Below are 16,353 nucleotides of genomic sequence, written 5' to 3' on the forward strand. Positions count from 1 at the left end.
GAGAGGGGAAGTGCCCCCTCAAAACATTCCCTCCTGGCTGGGCTGCCTGTCCTCCCAACCCAAGAATCTGTCCATTTGGGTCTTTCGTCTTCTAGGTGAGAAGCATCCTGAAGGCAAATTTCAATCAGCGTCTGAGAAGTTCCTTCTCCATTCAGCCCAAGTTGCTCTCCCTGCTCCAGGGGGAGAATCTAGACATCACCCTAGGTCTTGCGGAACAGTGTGGTCTGGAGCTATGAAGTCTTGATCCGCAGCTCACCTGGGATCAAGATGCACAGATTCTGCTCTTTTGCACTCTACGGGGTTCTCTCATGCCTTCAGTGATTAGCTGTCATTGGCAATTTTCCCCACGAGCTATGTGAGGGCAGAGAGGGGAAATAGGATTAGCCATCAAAGCCATTCAACCCCCCTGCTCCTTAATGATTGTGATCCTATTGTGATCCAGGCCCAGGAGAGGTCTAGTTCACAGCTACTTGTGAAGGGCCAGCTTCAACTTCTGTTGCAGTGCTATTTGCTATTCATTGTATGTGGCCTGTTAATACATGAGGAGTAAGTGTGCTTATTAGCTATTAGTGGGGATGGGTTGCACAGAGTCATCCACACACCTTTTTACTCTTATAACTAGTGATATATGTTTTTAAGAAAGTTATAATCTTGAGTCCAAAAAGATTGAGCAAGACCCATTTGGCTTAGGGACCACTACTGGGAACAGATCCACAGGGCCCTGAAATACATGTCTCTCAAAGATTCTTCAGACTACTGGTGACTCAAGGCTAAGTCCACATGGCACCTGGCATATAGTAAGCACTTAATAAGTTCCCTAATCATATATCTACCTATCTACCTTTCTATCCATCTACCTACCTACCTACCAATCTATCCATCATCTAAACACAAGGTCTAGAGAAAGCAAAAAGGAAAAACTAAGTAAGTGAAAACTTTCAGCGCTTGCTGATCAAGACCAAAATGGTCTCATTCTCTAACCATGAGTATAAGAAGCTTAGCCTGGGATGGATACTAATTGATTCTGGACCACTAAAAGCTTCTTGCCAAGGCTAAGTCTGCATTATGCTGGTGTCTTACAATCTCTCTAATATCTCTTCCATTTCATTTTCTGACATTTTCCTTCCCCAGTCCTTAAATGTATGCATTTCACAATGATTCTCTAGTTCTCTCTCTCTGTCTCTCTGTCTTACTGTTTCTCTCTCCACAGATATATATGGATAACATCCCCCCCAATACTGAATATATATGTGTAGGCACATACACACATAGGCATATACATATATATCTATATGTATGCATATAGATATCTATATCCAAATATCTGAATATCCAGCTTCACTTCCTGCCATGGCAAGTCTTTCAATAAATATACCTGGAATTCTTTCATTGGCTCAACAATCAGATATCAAACATCCACAGTTGCTTAAAAAACAAAACATATGTAGTGGCTTGGGTTTGTATGCTACTGGTCACGGAGGTGGTAGTTATCCCAGGAGATAGAGAGCTTATCAGATCTGGAACTGCAAAGACATTTCCTTCATCTCTACTAGCAGTTTATTGAAAATTATAACTCAAGCACTGGAGGAACATATAGGTAGAACTATTCAGCAAACAGTTGAAAATTACAATTTTGAAATGAGATCAAGCTATAAAGGCTAGAGCTGAAGTCACAGGAGTAGATGAAATTGCGAAGATAAATAAGGGCTAAACACAGAACCCTGAATCACCACATTAGGAAAAATGAATGAGGTTGAATGGACAAAAAATCCTGATAGGGACTTAAATTATTAGGATATTTTATTTTTCAATTTAATTTTAAAATAGTTACTAAGCAAGTAGAATTGCTTGAATTCATGCTTAACGTTACGTTTCTAATAAAACATTTTCTTAACATTCCTCACCAATGCTGAACATTTATATATAGATATCCACATATACATATAAAAGCATATATACAGACATATATATAGATATCTATATACTGACTTATCTATATATAGATATATACATGTATTTTTTATAGATATATTTCAGTATGTAGATACCTATATGCATACATATAGATATATGTGTATATGCCTATATGTGTATATAGCTACACATATATATTCAGTATCAGGGGTATGTTAATCCACATATATCTGTGGAAAGAAACAGAAAGACAGAGAGACAGAGAGAACTATAGAATCACTGTGAAATGTACACATTTAAGGACTGGGGGAGGAAAATGTGTCAGAAAATGAAATGAAAGAGATATTAGAGAGGTCATAAGACCACCAGCATAATGCAGTATCAAGGAAGCCAATAGAGGAGATAAGGAAAAAATATTAATAAGGAGTACAAAGGGGAAAATCCTTCAAAAAAAGGCACAGAAAAATAAAAACTAACAAATAAAAGAAGTTGGAGGGGAAGAGAGAAAATATTTCAGATTAACCACTTAACCAAAAGAAGAAAAAGAAAGAGAAAAGAGGGAAGTACTAGATAACTTGTTGTATTTGTCTTTCATTCTCAAAGAAGACCATGGTATCAGGAAGGTGATGGCTTGACTTGCAAGTGAATTGGATTTTAAGTGAGGGAGGGCTGTGCAAAGTCACCAGCCTCACTCTCTCTTCTGGAGCTATGTGGGTTTAGTGGCAAGATACAGATCAGGACAACTGGAGACGGCCCTCATTGGATAAGTAAGTAGAAGGAAGAAATAAAATGAAATCAATAAAGCAAATGAAACTCCAAAACTAGAGAAAGGGTTGACAAACAGAAGAGGGAAAGAAGGAGGTTGAGGTTGAGGGGGAAAGAACATGTGGAAATAAATGCGCCTTGAAGACTAAGCCAAACTAATCCGAAGAACAAAGCACCAATTTAAAAAAATAAGAACAAAGAAAAAAATCCTATTCAGTAAAAAAAATTAGAGACACAAATGGAAAAAAATACAAATGATTCTATAACTTTAAAATCAGAATTATTTGACAATCCAATAAATTGAAAGAATTTTTTTAAATGAAAGAGAATGACAGATTGGGAAATAAAACAAAACATATAGGTTACAAGAAATGCATTTAACAAGGAAATACACACATGGAATGATAAAAAGCTGAAACAAATTTTACTCTGGATCAAGTGAATCCAAAAAAGCAAGAGTTGCAATCCTGCTATTAGACACAGTAGGAAAAAAATTCACAATATAAGTGAGAAGGATATATTATGCTAAAAAAGGAACCATAACATATCAGATTGGCTAACATGATAAAATAGGAAAATGATAAGTGTTGGAGAAGATGTGGGAACATTGGAACACTAATGCATTGTTGGTGGAGTTGTGAACTGATCCAACAATTCTGGAGAGCAATTTGGAACTATTTTCATATTCATTATTTCACATAAAACTGTGAAAAAAAATACCTTTTGATCCAGAAATAGCAGTACTAGCTTCGTATCCCAAAGAGATAATAAAAAAGGAAAAGAATCCACATGTACAAAAATATTTATAGTAGCTCTTTTTGTGATGGCAAAGAATTGGAAATTATGGGGATGCCCATTAATTGGGGAATGGCTGAATAAGTTGTGGTTTATAAACATAATAGAATATTATTGTTCCATAAGAAATGTTGAGCAGGTGGATTTCAGAAAAACTTGGAAAGACTTTCATGAAGTGATGCTGAGTGAAGTGAGCAGACCCAGGAGAACATTGTATACAGTAATAGCAACATTGTGTGATGACCAACTTTGATAGACTTAGCTCTTCTTAGCAATGCAATGATCTAAGACAATTCCAAAAGACTCATGATGGAAAATGCTATCCACATCCAGAGAAAGATGAAGTCCAAATGCAGATCAAAGCATACTATTTTCTTTTTTTTCCTTTCTCATGGTTTTTCCCTTTTGTTCTGATTCTTCTTTCACAACATGACTAATGTGGAAATGTTTAATACGATTGTACATGTAAAAAGGAACCATAGACAACAAACTAATATCAATATTAAAACACTATGCTTCAAATGGCATAGTATCTAAACTCATAAAGGAAAAATGAACTCGATTGCAAGAAGACGTAGATAACGCAATAATAGTAAGAGACTTTTCTCTCAGAGTTGGACAAATCTAATAAACAAAAGATAAAATATAGAATTAAATAAATTGCTAGAGCAATTAGAGATAAAATAATTATAATACCTTCTTAATGGAACCACTAAAGAATGTACACATTTCTCAATACCAAATAGTACTTTTGTTTTAAAAAATTATTTTTATAAAATTTTTATAAATTTTTAATTTTTTATTATTTTATAAAAATTTTAATAATTTTTATAAAAGATAAAATAAAAAATTTATAAAAATTGTCCATGTATTAGGGTAAAGAAAAATTGCAAGTAAATGTAAAAAGTTAGGAATACTAAATATATCCTTTACAAATCATAACACAATAAAAATAGTAATCAGCTTAGGAAGCAAAAAGAAAAGACAGATCTAAATGGAGACTAAATAATGCAATCTCTAAATAATGTGGGCAAAAATCATAGAAAAAATTTTAATAAATAATTATGTGAAAGACAATAATAATAATGATGAGACAACATACCAAAATTTCTTGGATATAGTCTAAGGAATTCTAAGGGAGAAAACTAGATGCCTAAAAACAGATAGCAAAGTAGAAAAGAGGAGAATTAATGAAATGAATATTCATTTTTTAAAAATCAAAAGCTAGCAGATAGACCCAAAAGAAGCACAAAAGAAGAAATCTTGAAATCTGGAGGAGAAATAAACCAAAACAACTACAGAATTAAAAAACAAAACTCAAAGCTTCAAAAAGACTAACAAAACTGATAAACCATTAGGCAATCTCAAATCAACAAAGTAACTAATGAATAAGGTGTAAATATAATAAAAGCAGAAAAATAAAAAGAACTATACGAATTTACTATAGTTATATTCTATTGAAACTCAGAACACACAAAAAGAGAATTATTTTCAAAAACATAAAATATCCAAACTAAAAGAACAACAAATAAAGATCTTAAATAATCCAATCTCAAAAAAGGAAATAAAATTAACTGTAAAGGAACTATCAAAGGAAAAAAATGACTCCTGATCCTGATGGATTTACAGAAGAATTCTATGAAACTTTTATAAAATGATACCAATACTAAATAAATTATTTTCAGAAACTGAGAAAGAAAGCACTCTACCGAACTCCCTTTGAGATAAATACCTAAACCAGGGAATACTAACACACAAAAGAATTATAAACTAATATCATTAATAAATATTGATTGAAATTTTTTAAATTAAATCTTGTCACTCTCTGCCTAGCTGTTAGCTCATTCTCTGCTGCCCAAAACAGGTACTTCCCATCCTTAAAAACAGAACAAAAACCCTTCATTTGCCTTTATCGTCACCTTCAGTGTCATCCAAAAATTTTCCTCCTTTTCAAAGCCATGTTTGTTTGTTGTTTTACACACACACACACACACACACACACACAACGCACACACACACAATCTCTACTCATTGTCTCCATTTCCTTTCTTCCACTTCTCAACTCCTCATAATCTGGTTTCTGACCTCAACTGAAACTGCTCTCTCAGAAGTCCCAAAAATCTCTTAATTGCCAAATCCATTGATCTTTTCTCAATCCTCATGCTTCTGTGATGCTGTTGACCACCCTCTCTTCTGATATTGTCTCTTTCTGGGTTTTCTAACTGCTTTCTCTTGGTTCTCCTCCTAACTGTCTGACAGTTACTCAGCCTCCTTTGCTGGATCATTTTCCCCTTTCCCTTTACCTGTGGCTGCACCCCAGGCTCTGTCCTAGGCCCACTTCTCTCTCTATGATTATTTTCAATGATCTTATTAGATCCATGGGCTCAATTATCATCTCTGTGCTAAGGACTCCAAGAGCTATATATCCAGCCCTAGTCAATCTCCTGACCTACATTCCCTCTGGGCTTCCCACAGACATCTTAGAATCAATGTGTAAAAAACAGAAGTCATTCCCTTTTCCCAATCCCATTGTCTTGCAAACTTTCCTGTTTCCGTTGAGTGCTAATTGTTCTTCTAGTTACTCAGGTTCACATCTTTGGAGCTATCCTTGATCCCTCATACTTCCTCAACTCATACATTCAATAAATAGCCAAATTTTCTTGATTCTATCTCCAACGTCTGTTATGTAGGTCCCTTTGTCTCCACTCATACAGCCACCACCTTATTTCAGGCCCTCATCACCTCTCAGTGGTCTCCCTGCTTCCTGTACCACTTCTCTCCAGTTCATTCATCCCTCATCTGACACAGGGATATTGAACAGATCTGGACATGTCACTCTCCTGTTCAGTAAATTTCAGTGGCTCCCTATTATCTCTAGAATCAAATACAAACTCCTGCTTGACATGTAAAGCCCTTTCCAACCTGGCTCTAACCTACCTTTCCAACCTTATTATAAAACACTCCCCTTCACAAACTCCAGCCAAAATAGTCTTTTCGCTATTTCTCACACAAAACATTATTGCCCATCTCATAAGTGATCTATCTCCCATTCTTGGAAAGCATTACTCCTCCTTACTTCTGTCTCTTAGAATTCCTAATTTCTTTCCAAGGTCAGCTCATGTGGTAGCTAGGTGGATAAAACAAGGGTGAGTAGAACACTGGGCCTTTAACAAGGAACACTTGAGTTCAAATCCAGCCTCAAACACTCACTAGCTGTGTGGCCCTGGGCAAGTCACTCAAACTCTATCTCAGTTTCCTCAACTGCAAACAGAGAACAATAGCACCCACTTCCTAAGGTTGTTGTGAATATCAAATGAGGAAATATTGGTGAAGTGCTCTGTTTAGTAACTTCTGGCAAAAATCTTTGGTAAATGTAGACAGCCACTGGCTTGTCCAGCTAACGGGTAAAGAAGCAATATAAGCAAGCTGCCATAATTGGGTGGGTTGAAGGCCAACAGTCTCAAGTATAGCCACAGTAGAATAGCATATCTATCATGTTAATTGCCACCTCTTAAATATTGGAGGCTAAAAGAGAACGCTCTGGAGTTAAGACACCTAGCTCCCATAAATTCACTTAAGCAGTGGTGAGGTCTGACCTTCCCCCATCAAATGTAAGCTTTGGCCTCGGTGTTTGAAAGGTCTGTTCATCCCCCTGACAAAAACTTACGGGGGAAGTGCCTGGAAGTCCAGCTATCAGAGATACCCATTCTCTAATCCTGAGTGACTAAATTTCCTAACAAGCCACTGTCCAAGCCCTCAAGACTCACCTCTGTGGGAGGTTTGGATACCCAGATAACAACTCTATTCACAATGAAACCTTCATTTTGCATAGCCTTTATGTACCAGTGAACTCAAGAACATCATCCTCAGACCACTGAAGGGCAGTTAAAAGCCCAACTGAAAGATCTCACTTCCAACAACCAGGGGTATGGATGGCCAGATCAATTTCCTTTTGAAATCTTCACTTGTAAACTCCACCAGGTCCTGAAACCAGCCCATCTGTAGAGCACACGTTTGGGTAGAGACAAGGGATTGGATAGAATTGAGTGAGACTAATTTTGACACTGACTGATAACAGACTCACAACTAATTTCCCCAAAGCCAAGTGGGAATGAGGGTAGGAGTAGGGGGTATAATTTCTTGGTGGGTGTGGGGAGGGAGAAGAGAGGTTATTTTCTCATCTAGGAGGTGAGGAAGACATGAATACCGTCACAACCCACCTACCACCGGGTATAAGCTCCAATTTTTACTGTTTTTACCCTCTTGAGAAGGAGGGAAATGATTTTCTCCTCTCCATTTTTCTGTGCCCATACAAGAGAAGGCCCTTCCCAGAAAAGAGTAGAATTGGCCAGGAAATTTGGCAGGAGTTATAAATGAGTGCTTAGGGATATTAACAACAGATATAGAAAGTTTGGAGTGGGTTGCAGAAGGCAAGATTGATTATCACTTACTGGTGTGTGAACACAGAAGACCAAGAAAAGGTGAAGAGGAAGATGGTGAGAGGGAGAGTTGAACTTAATATCCATTAGCACCTAAGAGGGTCCCCAAAACCCTGTTGCTGACCAATCTTGTTCAATCTAACTGATAACACATAAAATCCTGATAGTCACAGTCGTCAGACTCTCACCATAACAATTATTTATTTGGCCCAATGATTCTTCTGCTATTGCTGTCAGCTCCACCATCAAGTCAACAAGGATTCAGCAACAGTCCACAAAAATACACACAAGCTATTGATAAAGTGGCTGACCTGACATCTAGCTAGGTGTGCCATCCAGCCCCTGGGACCACTGAAAGGGCAACCTTTTAGTACCCACAAGAATGTGATTGTAAAGGACATGGCCAAAGGAACAATAACTTCATACACATCAAGCATCCACCTACTGCCAAACACAATGGATTTCACATCACAGTGATGCAGTCCTAATAAGGTTGCCCCCAGGTCCAATATTCTAATTTCCTTATGGGCCCCAGTGAACAGCAGGCATATCCTGATTCAACCACAGAATCTAACTTTAACTACCCCATAGGCCCCAGACTCAATCATAGGCCTCACTGAACAGCCAGCTCACTGCCCCTAGCTAGCCACTGCCCTCAAACTCAACATGCTAGCCACTGTCGCAGATCCAATTCAAATATTTGAACAGGTGTGTCCTTATACTCAGCCACAGTCACATCATCCATTTAGCCCAAGACAGCACTACAATACCTAACTATCCATCTTGACCAGAGAGGACCACAATAGCTAGCCAATCAGAAAGCAGCATGACCAGGTTTGACCACTGAACCATAGAAGGGACCCCTCCCCATTACCTAACCCCCTAACATATCCCTCCTGTCTTTTGAATATTCATAATTTCTGTTGCGTAATCAACATCATTATACTATAAATTTGCCTGTGTTGTCTCATTAAGTTGCTGGTTCCTCTTGAAACCTAATCTGCTTCTGAGGGGCATCAAGCCTCAATAAATGCCTGTACTTGGATTGGAGATGGTCTGACTCTGAATTCTTTGAGACAGTGCCACCATAATAGACCATGAAACCACATCAGGAAGTGGAAGACTCTGAGACTTGGGGAATGGAGGTCAGGGATTGTCAGACCCCACAAGATATGGTGGGATGGATGTCAAGTTACAATCATAAAAGTCACTATAAAAACATGTAGTAGTGGAGCCAGTAGACCACTGTTAGATACAATGTACATTTGTGATGGGGAAGAATCACCTTAATCTCCCTCCAATTGAACGTGTTTCCTAGGATCTCTATTCCCACCCACCCCCTTTTTTTTCCAGACAAAGACAAGGTTTATTAGAACATTTGTCACATTGGGCAGACTTAAGGAATCTGAGCATCCGTGAGCTATTGGCTAGATTGTAAGAATCTGAGCCAACCCTTTACAATATACACCAAACTAACCTTTGAATTCATAGGGTTATAATGCATAAGGCAAGAACTACCAGGAGGACAGTCCAATAATCAGTTGTCTTCTCTTTGGTTTTTCACTCCCAGGGCCCCAAACTTTCTGCAACCTAAGAATGATTAGGAATTTAACCCGTATGATAGAAATCAAGCCAATGAAATGGTCCAACACATAGAAGAGCAGACCAAGAGTCTAAATTTTTTTGGAAGAAGGGAAGGATGGGAATAGAGGAGAGGGAAAGGGAAGAAGAGGAATAGGAAAGAACATTTATTGAGCATCTACTATGTGCCAGGGACTGTGCAAAGCTCTTTACAAATATTTCATTTGAAACTTACAACCATGCTAAGTAGGTGCAATTGAAGAAACTGAGGAAGATAGAGATTAAGTGATTTGTTAGGGTCATATAGTTACTGTCTGGGACCAAATGTGAACTCAGGTCTTCCTGAATGAAGGGGTATATAAATTGTCAAAAACCTCTTGTTGCTTTTGGGTGAATACCCCTAGAAAAGTTGAAAAATCAGTGGCCAGGATCAGAAAGCAGGCCACCTGGCTTTCTGGAATACAAGAATGACCTTTTTCCTAGATTTATTCTCTTGACTGACCGGGCGATATACTGGGGAGTTCCTATGTACCCACAACTGACTTGGTTAACTACATTTAGGTTAAGGAATTCAAGGTTAGCAAACTTTTAATCCAGGTATATGATTAATTAGCAAAATTTACTAACCACAGTGTCCTTGTGGTTGATTGGGGGTGGGGTGCCAGACCATCTGTTAATTGACTGCTTCTAAAGTTCTCCTTGTTGCAGTTCCGTGGTGTGTTGTGGGGTCATTTCGAAAGAATTCACAGACTCAGACCATCTCCAACCTAAGCAAAACCATTTATTGAGAATTATGCCTCTCAGGAAGTGGGCTGAGCTCCAAGAAAGAGTCAGCAATTTCAGTAAGCAAGGCAAGCAATTTTATGCAGTATATGATGCTGATTATACAACAGAAAATATGAATATTAAAAAGGCAGGAGGAGTTTGTTAAGGGATTAGGTAATAGGGTAGGGAACCCAGCCTCGGTGGAACTATGCATGCAATTTCCCATAATGCATACAGAAAAACCCACTGAAGGGGGCATGTATGTATAATGCTATCATAATAAGCCTCTACATCATAAGTTCACCTAAAGGACAGCTTTTGCTATTACTGCACAGGCACCTACCTAGGGAAAGTCACTTCTACTATTTTGGGGTCCACAACCTGCTTGGGCATCCTGGTGGTGCTGCTTTCTGATTGGTTGGCTACTGTAGTCCTATCTGAGATTAGATAGATGTGGTTGTGATTGAGTGTATGCACACACCTGTTATTTCTGTGAGGCCCATATAAGTTAGAATATTGGTTCTGGGGGCAGTGGCTAGCTACAGGCAGTGACTAGGATTCCATCACAGACACACCTGCTGTTCAGTGAGGCCCATAAGGAAGTTGGAATATTGGGACTGGGGGCAGCTTTATTAGGATTCCATCACTCCTCCCACTCAGTCCCTAAGACTCTGCCCAGAAATTATCATCACAGATACGGGCAGATATCCAGATCCAGGCTCTCAGTCATGGTACACTTAAGCCATCTAAGAGTCAGGCAAATGTTCTGGCCTGTCAAGATCTTTTTGAATCCTAACTCTTATATACAAGATACTAGCTATCCTTCCCAGTTTTATGTCATCTGCAAAGATGATGGGCATGCCATGTGCATGCTTATCTTAAATTCAATAAGTGATGTTAAATGATAAAGACCAAGTGAAGATCCTTGGGGTACTCCACTGGAGACCTCCTACTATGTTGATATTGAAAATAGTAACAATTTACTCTTTTAAGTCCAGCCATCTGACCAGTTCTGAACCCATCTAAATGTATTATTTTCAAGTCAATAACTCTTCATCTTCACCACAAGAATAAGTTCATTTTTTCTTCACTTTCTCAAGGTAACATTTTCTACTCTCCAAGGTCCTGACAAGGAGTTAAGTCTCCCTCCCTCCACTTCAAATCCCTGTTTTTCCCCATAGAAGCTTTGCTGATTTCCTTTAGGATCACTTCATTCTAACCTACAAACAAAAGTGGTTTTCCTTAAGTCTCTTCACTTTCCCTCCAAGAGGGAGATCAGCATACACCTGGAATAACCACTTGGTTGTGGCAAAAATACATAAACTATACACACATTTCAAAATACTGAGCATTCCCACTAATCTTCATTAAGATTAGGGTTTTCAGACTAATTTTTAGCTATTTATGGGTATTTATACCTGAACCCTAAGATCAAAGTAAAACTTTTACAGTTAATAATAATTTCTCAATAGCTTGACTGCACTCAACTTCCTTTCATTAGTCTTACCAACTTTAGCCACATCCACTTTCTTTTCAATCTCATACCAACTTACTTTACCAATTTGTGTTATTTACAGATCCTTTCAAATTGCCTTTTCCACAAATTGTTCCAATTACCTTTTCTAACCTGTTATGTCAATAACATTCTCCTTCGTGGGTCTTCTACTGCTTAATGCTCCTTGATCCCTTTATGGCCTTTTTTTTTCTTGATCTGGTCCTCAATCCAAAGAAGAATCTGGATCTAAAGATTGTTCTCCTTCAAATTTTCCTCAATTTCTCCCAAATTACTCATCCCCCAATTCAACCTCTGAACTACTTCACTAGGCCGAACAGCTCCAAATCATTTTCTTCTTATTGGCCAAGTCTTTGGCTCTCTTCTCCTCCCATGACCGTTCACTGAAACCAAAAGTACTATGAACCAATGCCCTTAAAATCACCTCTCAAGCCGCATGTAAGTATGTTTTTCCTATGGTCATGTGCTTCTGCTATAAGACACTATTGTTGATGGGTTTGGGGAGAGGGGAATTCCCTTCTCCCATGTGCTGCACAATCTGGAAGAGGAACAAGTGGAAATAGGAGGAGTTAAGTACTTAAGAGCTGAGAGCCTCCTCAAAAGTTCAGATCTTCCTCCAGAGCTGACTCAGTAAAACAAGACACACTTAGAAAAATGAAAGCTGATTTTTATTTTATCATCAACAGCCATTCTTTAAACATGAACATGCATACGTATTTTTTCTACGCACACATCACAGTTTTAACGTTAGTTAATAAAGGTTAAACACACAACATACATCCTTACAAAAAAAAAAAGAGTCAAAATGCAAATGTAAAACTTTAAACAAACCAGTTTTACTAATTAAAAAAAAAAACCTTTGTGTTGGGTACCATTTTGTACAACACAGTTTTAATTTAAACATCCTCATCTTGGTTGCACATGAAAAAAGCGGCAATAGAAAAATGAAGTCATTGAGGGTTTTTAAATAGCAGAAATAGGCAGTTTTGCCATGCAGAAGAAGCAATATTAAATATTAGTTTTCCCAAAAAAATTCACGTTTAAAAATATTTAGTTCAAGTCACAGAATTTTTCTCAGTAGAGATCCAAATGCAATGCATAATTAGCTGCCTTAAATGGCCATGTTGAAAGGAAAACATCCCTTCAAAGTTTATAACTTTATTCATTTTGGCACAGAAAAGAAGTCTTAAAAACAAGAACATGATTTAAAAAGGGGGAAGAGGAAAAAAAGAAAGAAAAAGCAAGAATGAATGAGAGTAATTGCAATCACTAAAAAACTGTGCATCTCAGTCATTGCAGAATACTGTTATCTTTCTACAGCAGGTGCTAATTCCAGGAAACTGTTATTGCAGCATAGATTTAATTTGCTTGGAGGTAGTCTCATCATTCAAATGTTTTGTTGTGTACCTAAAAAACATAAGTTCATCAATTTTAGAAAAGAATGATTATTTATGTTTGTTTCCAAATGTATTATACAGAGAGGACATAAGCACATCTCCTGCATTAACTCTACATTTACTAAAGACCTTAACAGGAAATTTATTGAGTTGCATCTAACTCACTGAAATAAATCTTTCTTGATATTAATAAAATGAAAATAAGAATAGATAATATATTTGTCTTCAAGTCATCAGTCTACTGAACTCATCAGTCTCCTTCCTAATTAAAGCCTAGAGGTAAAAAATTACATAATGCCTTTTCACCCAAAAGGAAATTAGTTTAATGTTGTTTTTTATTGTACCTGTGTATGGTGTTCCAGGTAAAAAACATCCTCTAACAATGAAAATCAGCTAGTGCTAAAGAGTGACCAAATGTACTGAGAAATTAAATGCCTTGCCAAGGGGTAACCCAGATCTTCCTGACTCCAAGGCTAGTTCTCTATCCACTTATAAGTTACAAGCAAATTACTCCTCTATTGTCGCTAACTTTTCTCTCTCTCACCTCAAAAATACCCTACAAATTGTTTAAATTCTATCAGTATCAGAAATGTTTCCATGTATGAATGTTCTTTGTTCTAAACCAATCTAACAAATGAAAATTCAGGAATAACAAACAGCTACTATAACAGTAATTATCACACAATGCTTGCTTTTTTAAAGAATTTAAAATATGATTTTCTTTTCACACATTTGGTTTAGACACATTTTTAGAAAAAGGTCTACTACAGAAAGCAGAATATATCTGTTTACCTTGCTATCCTTTTGGGTATATACTGAAGTCCTTTTAGGCTACCTCTACATTATTTTAATTAAAAAAAAAAATCAAGCATGTGAAGTGGAGAAGTAATAAACTATACTTAAGTGTATGTATATATACTATTGCAATCTGACCTACAATTTAAATCGGTATAATTAATCAAGGTAAATCCTTGATCATAGTCTCTAAACACTGCAAAAATGAGCACATACAGCTAACAAGATAGTTTTTCAGCCACAAAATTAAATAGAAAAAAATTTCAAAAAATTTTTTGAGTTTATGGTTTAAAAATTTCTATAATTATATTTCAGAATTAGTCAAATAATGTGGCTAGTGAATCTTTAAAGGCAGAACATGTAACTTATATGAATACACTCTGATATACACAGTTTTCTGTGAATACTCTTCTAGTTATGACATATGTTCCTTTCAAGTGTGATTTGTGGCCATTAACTTCCATCAAGACTTTAGAGGCATCAGAGATTTAGGTAAGGGACACATTCAGAGATGAATATATCTACGTAACAAGACAAGACCAATATCATTTGAAGGTAGAACATCTATTATGTTTTATTAAAGAAAATATAGTCACCTTTAATTTTAAACTCAACAGAGAAAGGTAGCAACATCATCTAGCACTGAACCTCAACACCCAATTCCACTCTTCCTCCCAAATGATCTTAGACAAGTGGTTCATTCAGTTATTCCATCTGGATAATATACCTATAATTTGTTGCCTTTTCTTAACTGAATGTTTTGAATCTGAAATATTATAGGTGACAGGTACTATAGAAAGACAGTGACAAATGAACATATCAGTAGGCAAATCTATTCTAGCCAGGCTTTTATTTATGCTTCTACTTTTCATGTAAATTCTAATTTCCTTTCTTTGGTTGTTTAGCCCTGAGGAAAAAAAAAATAAGGTAAATACAGACGAGTAAGTTATTCTTTGCAGTGAAATGTAGCGCTTTAATGGCATAACTAATTTACCTTAAAGACACAGTGAACTGACATATTTTTTTTTTAAATTGGGACCCTAGTGTACTAAATAACTTGAAAAACTCTCTATAGTGCCTAAATAGCACCCAGATATAGACAGCCCTCTAGAAAAAGAAACATAATAACAAAAGTCACTAATAAAATCTGTATTATTTTTCTATTGACTTCCCAATACATAATTGGAGATACAGTTCTCTAAGAACTGCACTCCAAGTGATAAAGTGAATCAGAAAGTAGTAGGAATAGCTAATACATTTTCAAGTATCTTTTTCAAATGCCTCCTACGCCTCAGATATTTTGATTTTACTTCCTAAATGGTCAATGACATTTGCTGGGAATTTCTGACAGTCCAAAATAGCAAATAGAACAGGACAGTAGAAGAACAGCAAAGACCAGGAAGATAAAGACAGAAATCTATGAAAATATATTAATAGGGGAAAATCCACTCATCATTCCATAAATTAGGATAAAACCTATCTAGACTAGTTTATAAATCATAAATGGCACCCAAAACATCATGATGTTACAGTAAATAGTTTAAAATTATGATCAATTTTGTATATGATGTAAATTGGTTTCTTTAATAAATCTTAAAATTTGAATTCAAAGTATTCAATATTCAAATCAAACTAATCTACTTTATCTAAGTAGTCCCTACTTTTTGCTACTTTACACTCTTAATATGCCTACTCAATGACACCCTCCTTTCCATTTTCTTAACTCACTTTTTCCTAGCTAAATATTCTTAGGCAGCATTTCATTTTACCAATGCAGATTGCCATCTTGTGGTGAAAAGGTGGTTTCTATGAGTTTTCTCCACAAAACTTTGAGTGAATTGGCTTTATGATGCATTTAAGGTTGAAACCACGTATAACCTCATACTGGAAGATTTTTTGGTGTTAACCAACTAAAATAAATTTTAAAATAAATCAGTTCTCCCTTCCCCCCATGGAATTAGCTAGGCCTCGAATCAGAAGACCCAAGTTCAAATCCGGCCTATAACACTTACTAGCTATGTAACCCTGAGTAAGTCATTAACCTCTGTTCATCTCAGTTTCCTCAACTTTAAAATAGGGACAATAATAACAGCAATTACTTCATCAGTTTGTTGTGAGGACCAAACGAGATATTATTTGTAACAGTTATCACAGTGCCCAGTACATAGTAGGTGCTATAAAAAATGCTTATTCCCATGGAGCAGCTAGGTGGAGCAGTGGATAAAGCACTGGCCCTAGATTAAGGAGGACCTGAGTTCAAATCAGACCTCAGGCATTGGATATTTACTAGTTTTGTGACCCTGGGTAAGTCACTTAACCCTGATTGCCTTGCCCAAACCCCACCCCCCAAAAATAAAAAAAAAGTTAGAGGCCCCTTCTAACTCTTAAT

At 36.8% G+C, this 16,353-nt stretch overlaps 1 protein-coding gene across 5 annotated transcripts in view; it reads right to left on the reverse strand.

Annotated features, from left to right (window-relative positions):
* Nucleotides 1-12,418: 12,418 nt before the first annotated feature.
* The window catches only part of LOC114030666 (protein FAM49B), a 201,009-nt gene continuing 197,074 nt past the window's right edge, over nt 12,419-16,353 (reverse strand). For all 5 annotated transcript variants that reach the window (XM_027845518.1, XM_027845516.1, XM_027845514.1 and 2 more), the window contains one exon: nt 12,419-13,179. In XM_027845518.1, coding sequence (XP_027701319.1) covers nt 13,116-13,179 — 64 coding nt within the window. In that variant the 3' untranslated portion in view covers nt 12,419-13,115. The remainder of the gene's footprint in view (nt 13,180-16,353) is intronic.

This window comes from Vombatus ursinus, unplaced genomic scaffold (assembly GCF_900497805.2).
Source record: "Vombatus ursinus unplaced genomic scaffold, bare-nosed wombat genome assembly UNPS02014973.1, whole genome shotgun sequence".
NCBI lineage: Eukaryota > Metazoa > Chordata > Mammalia > Diprotodontia > Vombatidae > Vombatus > Vombatus ursinus.